The sequence below is a fragment of the Trachypithecus francoisi genome, unplaced genomic scaffold (genome assembly GCF_009764315.1).
Source record: "Trachypithecus francoisi isolate TF-2019V2 unplaced genomic scaffold, Tfra_2.0 Lachesis_group1, whole genome shotgun sequence".
Taxonomy (NCBI): Eukaryota; Metazoa; Chordata; class Mammalia; order Primates; family Cercopithecidae; genus Trachypithecus; species Trachypithecus francoisi.
This window is the reverse complement of record NW_022681454.1, coordinates 84309070-84319731: the sequence shown is the minus strand read 5'-3', so window position 1 is coordinate 84319731 and position 10662 is coordinate 84309070. Positions and strand designations below refer to the sequence as shown.

At 35.2% G+C, this 10662-nt stretch overlaps 1 protein-coding gene across 1 annotated transcript in view; it reads right to left on the bottom strand.

Annotated features, from left to right (window-relative positions):
• Positions 1 to 5942: 5942 nt before the first annotated feature.
• The window catches only part of GABRA4 (gamma-aminobutyric acid type A receptor subunit alpha4), a 68939-nt gene continuing 64219 nt past the window's right edge, over positions 5943 to 10662 (bottom strand). The window contains exon 9 of the mRNA XM_033214762.1: positions 5943 to 6587. Within this exon, the coding sequence (XP_033070653.1) occupies positions 6057 to 6587 (531 nt within the window). The 3' untranslated portion in view covers positions 5943 to 6056. The remainder of the gene's footprint in view (positions 6588 to 10662) is intronic.

The window sequence follows — 10662 nt, the reverse complement described above, 5'->3', positions numbered from 1 at the left end:
ACAGAGAGTTTTACACTGTGAACTACATAGGCTACCCAAATGTCAAAAATAGATTTAAAAATATGGTGCCTGGGCAGAAGAAAAAACACATAAAACAGTTTTGGGGAGGTGGGCTTGAAACCTGAAATTTAAGTAGCTTCTGTGGGCTGATCTGACTCACCCTCCCACCACTTCCCACACTATAGTTCAGTAAATAGCTGGCTCTGCTCAGTGATTAATAGAAAGAAACCAGCCCCAAAATAGGGAAGGGAGACAAAAACTCAATGAAAAAGCAGATGAAGCTCATGCCAGATAAAAGCTTTTTCAAGAAATAGAGGAAGAGTTTATATAAATAGTTCTCTGCAGTCTCAAAAATATTATAAACATGATCTCATTAATAGAGAAAGTGAGAAACTCAAAGAAGATATTTCAATAAAGCAATGGTAAAAATGAAGAAAGAGATGAAAAATGAAATGACAGTGACCAAGAAAGCAATGGAAAACTAAATAAACCACTATGAAGTTGAAAAGTACATTAGAAGTTACAAAATAGAATAATCACAACTGAAAACTCACTAGGGTTATGGCTAACAAAAGTTAAAGAAAATTTTAAAGATACCAAAGTCATTACAAAGAATACTGTAAATAGTTATACAGCAGGGGTCCCCAACCCCTGGGCCACTGACCAGTACTTACCCATGGCCTGTTAGGAATTGGGCGGCACAACAGGAGGTGAGTGGCATCCACTGAGCATTACTGGCTGAGCTCTGACTCCTGTCAGATTAGTGGTGGCATTAGATTATCATAGGAGTGCATGTGACGTTGTCCACTCCTTATGAGAATCAACTAATGCCTGACGATCTGAGATGACACAGTTTCATCTGAAAACCATTCCCCCACCCTCACTGGTGCCCATTGCCAAAACAGTTGGGGACCACTGTATAGAGACAAAAGGGATTTGACATAATTGGCATTTCTAAAAAAATTTACTTAGACATAATTGCAGAAAATTTTCCTGAGATAAAAACTGGGAAAAAAGCACCAACTCTCTAAATCTCTTGCTTTAAAGAAACACCATCCAAATTTCAACAATTTCTTCAGTTTTACAATCCTATTTTTATCTTATATTGATATAAGTCAATTTAATTTTTTATTTAGTGACAGCATATATGTCATATTGGCTTCTACATTTACAAAACTGTGTCTTTTAATCAAGCAATCTACTCTTCTAGACAAACATATCCAAATATAAAATATTTATAATTTCTGGATGGTAGAATTTTGAGATTGTTTTTAAATTTCCACAAGGTCTATCTTTAACAGTCATGTATCACTTTTACAAATGACAATGAAGTAATTGCGCTTAAAAAAAAAAAAAAGAATAGAAGGCAAAGTTTAAGAGAGGAAAGAAAAAAAATAAGAGATCTCTATTGTTCCACTACCTCTAGATTTGTGGCCCTCCAAACCATAGTTCACACAATAATCAGGTGATTTCTTTAAAATAGAAAAATAAAGATGTTAGTTTTCATAGTATTATCCTTCAAGATTTTTAATAAATTGCCACTAATCCTGAACAAATTCCATTATTTTAGTAATTTACACAAAACTCTCCCTAATTCAGGCCGTTTTGGTCTTTCCAACATCAACAACTCTCACTTCCCTGCATTCACCCTTCCCTCCAAACACTGAACTAAGAATTTGTAGTAAGAGTTTCCTTTGACTTTCCACATCTTCATCTCTTCTCCTGCCTCAGGTGGTGATAAAATTGTGCTTTCGTTTTTTTGTTTGTTTGTGGAAGTGGGAACGGAGGCTATAAGAACTACAAATCCTTCTACAAAATTTAGTTTAAGATTATTTCTGTGAAAGCTTTGCTATCACTCTTGTTCCTCTCCATCAACAATGTTATTAAGTTATATGCATCTTTTATCCACCTCTAGATCAGCGCTATGTGAGTAATTTTGGAGCCTGAGGCAGAAGAAAATATTATTACTACTGATTCTATTAATTTATTTAAAATTTGTATATTCTGTTAGTCATAAATTTTTGCATGAATTTTGATTTTTAAAAATGTTGACTTAAATATTAGGTATCTTGGTTATTGAAGTTTTGGTGTCCCCATATATATTTGTGCCTGAGATGAGTATCACCCTAGTTTTGGCCCTGCTGTATTCTACTGAAGCATTTGTTACACCCCATAATTTTTGTCTGTACATCCATCATCTCTACCAGACTGTGACTACCTGCAAGGAAAGGGGCTAATTTTATCTCTGTATACCTAAAAATCAGCACAGTTTCTAAACTGGACAGGAACCCACTTAGTGAATAAAACCCCAGAAAATCCCAGAAAGGAGAAATAACCAATATTCTACAGTCTTTAAAGAATACAATCTTCCCTGGGGAAGAATACACTTAATCTAAATGGAGAGATGTTATACATATTTTTGAAGGTAAGGAAATCTTAGTTTGAAGCAAGCCATGAACTTAAAGTAATCAAGCAGTAGAACTAAATTTTTGTCCATAAGCACTTATTTGTGGTGCAAACTATTCAGTGTTTTTATTACAAGAGTATATGCTTTTATTTACTATGAGAATCAGAGAATATTAAAACTGAAAAGCTCTTAGATATTACATAATCCACCTCCTCCCTATTATAAATGAGGAATCAGTCTTAGAGAGGTTAAGAGACTTGCCGAAAACCACAAGATAGTCAGAACTTGAAATTAAGTGACCCATCTCCACACCTGGTGCCTTCTACTTGAGATTATTCACAAATTTAGAAGAGGAGACCATTGAGAACAGGAATGCAGAGAGTGGAGATTTTTTTCTAGGCCAGAAAGAATTGGCCAGCTCATGGGTAAAATAAGCCACAAATAAATTTTTTATGCATTGTTTGAAATAGGGTCACTGTTAAGGTAAGGTTATTGAAAAATGACCTTTCAAAGTTCTTTCCAACCCTGTGATTTTATCTTTGTCATTTAACTTCTCTGTGACTCATTTTATCAAACAAAGGGTGACTCTACTCTCTACCTACTTTAATACAAGATTTGTGAGGTCCAATTTAAAATATACATTATTCAAAGTACTATGTATATGCATAAGTGCAAGTCATTTTAAACTGCGGATTAATCATGTAAATATATTTTTATACCTAGTCATGCCTGTAGGAAATTGAAAGTAATTATGTAGCAGTTAGTGGCCAACTTGGACTGCAAGCACTAGGTCCTAAATAAAACTATTCTGAATGTCACCTTAAAAGAGTTATATAAAGGTACCATTCGCAGCCAAAATTATTTATTATTATTCAGAGAGAGCCAGAACGTTGGGTGCCCCTAATTATTCTTGCGAGATTTTCTAACAGGGAAAAGTGACTGGCTCTTCACAAAAGTGTTTTTACTTGATGTACCTCTGGGTTATTGGGAAGATAGAAATGATGACCAAAATAAAAATCACTGAATGAATTCGATGAAATTCAGTTAAGGAAAGCAAGCAACATACTACTACTATTGTCATCATCATCATCATCATCATCATCATCATCATTAACGTTGTGTGTAAATGAAATAATTTATTTTAATAATAATGTTTAAGCTTTCTAGTTAATGTGTTCTTCAAATTAACAATTAAGAATCCTTGGTTAATTTTGTCCTTTCTCGTTCTTTGGCCACCTGATTTATTTTTAAACCTTCATATGTAAAGGTAAGAAAAGAAAATCTATGAGTTCACCTGGATCTCTGGTCTACAAACCTAAAATCATTTCTTTTTATCTCTCCATACTCTGTAAGATTTGTAGAAGAATACTTCTTTTTTTAAAGGAAGCCAATGAATAGCCAATGAATTACTTCTTAAGATAGGCCAATAGATTAGCAAAGAGTAAGAGTTCCTCACCAAAACAATAACAACAACAACAACAACAACAAAACAACAATAACAACAAATAAAACAGCCTTTTCATCAGAATAGTGAACTATCAGTTTCTAGCATAGTTCCTGGAACAAAGTACGCTCTGAATAACTAGCAGTGAATCAATTGTGCTTCCAACCACATTTCCAAGCATTGTTCTCAAGGCCAGAAATCTATTCACATTTATGAAATAATTTATGATAAGCTTTTTTTGTACAAGTACTCTTTATTAAATATATACATATATACAGATGTTACCAGGCCTAATTTTACTAGAATCAGTTTTAAAATGGGGGATTGGGACTGGGTGATTTCTACAGTATCTTTCAGCCTTAAAATGTGTTGATTTTATGGAATACCTAGAAAGACAGCCAAGAAAGAATTCTCAGATATGACTTACAATTAATATTTGACATTTGCACAATTTTCAAGTCTCAAAAACTACTATTATAAGGTAATGAAATAACTGAAAAATCAATGCCAATTACCTACTATCAATTCTTTTCTAAAACAAACAAACAAACAAACAAACAAAGAGAGAGATTTCGTCTGCAATGTGGCCATTTCTATCAATATGTTCCCTAAAACACCCAGAACACATTCACTCATCCATTCCAGAGCAGATAGAGAGAAGCACAGAAGAAAATCTAAAGGCAGTATGACAAGAACCAGACTTAGATTGAGCTGCTAAGACAGTTGCAAAATTTTCAATTAAGTTGTTAAGCCTACCTAATGAGAAAGAAGTCAGTAGATGAAAATCCTGATAAACCACATAGCAGAGTCAGTGGCATCCTACCCCACAGCTATATTTTCTTTACTCGTTTCATTTTCCGCTCTCTTAATTTTAAAATATTCACCTTAGTTATAAAACCTTAAAAAAAAAAACTCCTAAAAAACCAACATGAAGACTGCCCAGAATTACAGAACTATGGACACAAAAATTCTTCAAAATATAGCATTTCACTAGCTAATATATAGATCTATGTTGGGGAAAGCACCTGAAAATGCCTGTGCTAAGTTCCTATTTCTGATGATTCTGTGACTCTGATCAAACTCTACTCTGTCACTCTGATCAAATTTGAGACAGTTAATCTATTAAGTCTTATAGTGCCCAGATTTCTACTTTCAAGTACACAATGCTTTTCACTTACAGAACAATCTGTATCACATTCTCATCTATTTGGAAAACCAATTGCTGAAGTTGTACTAACATGTACTTATCTCAAAGTCGTTATGTGAACAAATATATTTGTTATTCACTATCAGTATAGGAGGAGAGAATATTTTGAATATGTTGTCAGACTCTAAATAAATGTCCTTCACTAAAGAATGCAATGTCCTCTGCTAGTTTATGGTTCTTTGGCATGCATTGACTGTTCTACTTTTTAAGTAATATTGTAGGTAAAGGTGCAAGAGCTTTCCTAGAGAGACAGTTTCTAGCATAGTTCCCGGAACACAGCAGGCTCTGAATAACTATGTAGTAAATAAATACATAACTAAATGAACTACCATGAAAAAGAATTCATACAATGAGTTAAACTTTGGCTCAGAGAACAAAATTTCAAATTAACTGTTAAGTACTGTTTGGCCAACATAAGAAAGGGAACATATTTCCTTTGGTCTTTGTCTTAGTTTTTTATGCAGCAGAGTTTTTACTCTATTGATCAGTGTTTATACTATTCCATTTCCTTTTTCCAATGTTTCATATAACAGGAAAATTCCTTTTCCTGAAGCTCCTAAGATCACCAAAGGTCACTGCATATGACATCCAAAAAAAAATTCTCGTTAAGGGCAGTGCCACTGGGAAATTTAGGGTGGCAGGTTGATATTCATCGGGTAGATTTTTTAAATGTCATAGTCTGTTTTCAAATATCAATGAAAAAATATGTGCCACATGTCTCTAATAGCTATATTTCTCTTATCCCAACTTTCCAGGATTGTGTGTATTCTATCTAAGTGAATGCTGAGTTCTTTTAAAATAATTTTTCTGGAAAACAAAAACATAGTTCACTTTTTCACTGAGGAATTAACTCTCCCAATAACTGGCTTGTATCTTTAAATGGAAAAAATTACATAGATTTTTTTATTTTAATAAAGAATAGTTGTTTATATTTAAAAACATTTAAAAAGACATTCTGCATTTTCATCATCTTCTAGCAAACTACTATAGCAACAAAATTACATTAGACTTTCTGATTTCTCCATAGTGTCCTTAGATAAATAAACAACCCAATAAACCATGTTAAATGCCCCAAATGTGACTGGAAAGAGAATACGGGCATATTTGTCAATTTTACTTGTGCCAGATCCAGAAGGTGGTGGAGCTGATGGAGGAGGAGTAGCTGACAACTTCCCAGTAGCCCCTATGGTATTAACTGTGGTCTTAATCCTCTGCAATCTTGATCCAAACATGTGACGAGTAGAAGCAGATGCAACTGAAGCCTTTCGAGACACATATCCAGTTCGGCTAGAAGTGGGAGAAGCAGATGGAAGTGCTCTTGCCGCAGATATGGTTTCAGCTGCATTTGCACGGCTGAATGGGTTTGGACTGGAAGCTAAGTAAGACCGAGGTGTGCCTTTAGAAGATTCTTGAACAACTGTGGAAGATTTGCTTGAATGGTTTCCCACCACAGTTCTGTTGCCAACGTCAGATTCAGAGTGAACCAAAGCATTTGTTCTTTTTCTCATGTTCAAATTGGCATTTGTATTCTGAAAAGGTATATGAAAAAATAAATTGGTTACGTAACTTTATGCAGATTTGTACAAAACTTAAAGGGATCGAAATTCTTAAAATCAGTCATTTCTATAAAATAAAACTTTATTAATAAGCTGTAGTCATCTTGATTTTAAAAAGCTGTAAAATATATAACTAAATATAATATGCATACATTTGAAACTTTGAATCAAAAATCTTCTATTTCAAAATATGGTCTATTCTTATAAATAATTAGACCTTAAATCTATAGAAAGAAGATTAAGTTGTTAGAACGACAAGCTGATGTTATACTTAATTGCATTTTAAGAGTTAATGATGGCCGGGCGCGGTGGCTCAAGCCTGTAATCCCAGCACTTTGGGAGGCCGAGGCGGGAGGATCAAGAGGTCAGGAGATCGAGACCATCTTGGCTAACACGGTGAAACCCCGTCTCTAATAAAAATACAAAAAATTAGCCGGGCGAGGTGGCGGGCGCCTGTAGTCCCAGCTACTCGGAGGCTAAGGCGGGAGAATGGCGTAAACCCGGGAGGCGGAGCTTGCAGTGAGCCGAGATCGCGCCACTGCACTCCAGCCTGGGCGACACAGCCAGTCTCTGTCTCAAAAAAAAAAAAAAAAAAAAAAAAAAAGAGTTAATGATTACTGTTCTAAATGTTATTTGTTTCGTTTTATTGCAAATAATATTCTGTATATGTCATATACATTTCAAATTTCTCTGTGTATTTATTTTATAAACAGGGAGAACCATACCTAGTCATGTACACAGAATACCAACAATAACAACTATCCATATGTACATAACGTTCCTTTATTTAAAAAGTTCAAAAACTTTGATTTCCAAATCCTTTGAATTTACAGTTATAAAAGGCATAGGTAATTATACACATTATTTTAAAAGCTAATAATCCCGACACATTTTATTTTTCACTTCAATTAATAATGAAAACACAAATAAAATTTAATTAGAAAAGGTTGTATTAGACTTACAAACAGCATCAATGAATAGTTGCATAAATATCTGGATTCAAACCATTAACCAATAGTGATTACATTGAAATATATTTCACTGGTTTTCATCAAATTATTTTATTTGTAGAACAAGATTGTATTTGAAGAAAGTTGTGCAGCAAGCCACTAAAATTCTTATAATATTGACAGCCACAATAAACAACTATGTACATAATTAATTATAGATTCTCCATGCTAATGAAGGACAGTAATTTCTCAGATGATCCCCCAAATAGTCACATCTGATTATTTAGAATATATGATGATATTTCTGCAGTAATTTTTCCTATGTTTATTCTAAGCTATATTAATGTTAGATGATAATTACTTCCATAACTTCTCCCCTTACCATTTCATGAAGTAGATCGTGAGTGAAAAAATGGAGAAATAGAGGAGAGAGAAAGAAGAGCAGCTCATAAAAGGGTGATTGGAAGAAGCTAGCCTCAAAGGGCAATTCACAGATACTAATATATGAAGCGGGTAGATTATATATAATTAATTAAGATCTCACTTTAGACATAAAGGTTCATTCTATAAATGTAATCTTTATTAGTACACTCATCTAGCATGCTTAAAGTTCAACTCATATCTCATAAATCATGACTTCAAGGTAGCTGAGCAGACAAAAACAGCCTCACAAAACAGAGTCAATGTAGACTCTGACAGGTGTAGAAAGCATTCGTCATGTCAGCTTGGAGTATTCTTCTAAGCAGGTTGCAGATGAACTAATGAGCAATTGTAGCCTAACATATGGCACTGAATTTGGGTGGAGAAAATTGAAATCAAAATTGACATCAGCCTAAAAGCTGAAGAACCATTACTTATCCTTCACTTTTCCTTTACACAGGACATTATAAATGTCACCTAATTAATCTTTAGATTTTGAATCATTTGTTACAGAAAAGGATAATTGATTGATTATCATTGATCCTAAAATGTTACACATTTGGTGAATAATATAAAAAAAGAACAAGGTATGGCCTTACAATTTAAAGAGCATATATAATCTTTGGCAAGGAAGCATACATACACACGATACAATAAAAAATATAACAAAAGGTAAAATATATTCAAGAACCAAACTATGACCAAATGCTGAATATCCCAAGAAGAGAAGAAAAGAGTAAAAATGATAAATTGGACAAACAGGAAAGTAATACATTTTTTCAAATATAATATGGTAGTTGCATACTGTCTTCTTCTTTCAGTCAGTTAGGTTGTCCATGACCTTTAGAAATCTGTATGTTTCCTAACACTAAATTCTAAGGACTGGAGACTTTCCCTGCCAGTCAAAATGAAGTAACATGAACTGAATCTACTTTCCTGCCTAAAATGACCCCCAAAACTTCACAAAATTAAAACAAACAAACAAACAAACAAAAAAACCTGTTGTTTGAAGAAACTGGCCATTAGACAACCCAGAACCATAATCACTGAGAGGGAAAAAACAAACTTGAGAGAGTTGCTATGCTGTGGTTTAGGAATGGAAAAGCCAGAAAAAAACTGGCAGGCTTCCTGAACTGAAGAGATGGAGTTAAGAATCTTGGGAGACTGAGGTGGCTAGAATTCACAGGACAAAGTACCAGAGATAAGAATGCTAAACAAAGAGAGAACTTCAAAGATCTAAAGAGAGTCCCCATTGAGTATTTTACCAAACAAAGATCAGTTTGTGAGTGTGAGGTAACTACCCAAGGCTGAAAGGAACCATCTGAAATGATTAGAAGAAACAATATCTGACATTCACCCAAAGCCAGGAATGGTGCATGTTTCCACCTGCTGGACTAGAAAATGTCAACTTTCACGTAGCATTTGGTAGAGTATGTAGAAGTGGCTGTCTTAATAGTATAATATAAATAGCCTCAAACACTGCTCTTGTATTGTCTAATGCATTTTAAGAGCAAGAGTAGGAAGAATCAAACTGACTCCAAGTAACTTTACTGCCCCCCAAAGCAAAGTATTAAAACATTTAAGTTCTTTTGTTCCAGTATCCTTCTGGAATGTCCTGAAATCTTGTAAATTGTGTTCTATATAATAGATTGGCTTCAAAAGTGACACCAATTCATCATTTCTCTCTATATTCATGCCCTCAATATTCATGCTCCATATTCAGGACCAGGAGCTTACCCATTCCTGACCCATCCAGAGTTGGAATCTATTTTTCCATAAGCTGCCTAATGACTTTCTTTGTCCAATAGTATGTGGTGGAAATGATAGTTTGCCATTTCCAATTATTAACCTCAACAGTTCTTACTTGCTTACACTCTTTCTTGAAACACTGCCACCACCACCATAAGAACAGGTCAGCCTGGCTAGCCTGCTAGAGATTGAGAGATCATTTGGAGAATAGCCAGTTATCACAGTGAGTCAATCCTAGAACACCCAACAACTAGCTGACACTAGATTCACCAGTGTTCCATTAGAAAATGAGCTGCCCAAGCAAGCATAATCAAAATCAACAGAATTCAGTTGATCCATAGACTTGGGAGCAAAAATAAATATTTATTGTGTGTACCTGAAGTATCATTTTTTTTGTTATGCAATACTATTGTGGCAATAGATAGATGAGTTACATCAAAGGTCCTGATGGGAGGTGCAGCCAAAGGGCTCATGAGGGCGGAAGTTCCTCAGACGTTCTAGGATACTTAGAAGATTGGCCTGCCCAGAACTCATAGAGGACCTTTAGGGGGCACTGTTGCCTAATCCACATACTAGCTGAAGGATCAAGATGCTTTGCCCTCCATAATCCCACTCTTTAAGAATTACAATATTTTAGGCCGGGCGCGGTGGCTCAAGCCTGTAATCCCAGCACTTTGGGAGGCCGAGACGGGCGGATCACGAGGTCAGGAGATTGAGACCATCCTGGCTAACACGGTGAAACCCCGTCTCTACTAAAAATACGAAAAACTAGCCGGGCGAGGTGGCGGGCGCCTGTGGTCCCAGCTACTCGGGAGGCTGAGGCAGGAGAATGGCGTAAACCCGGGAGGCGGAGCTTGCAGTGAGCTGAGATCCGGCCACTGCACTCCAGACCGGGCGACAGAGCAAGACTCCGTCTCAAAAAAAAAAAA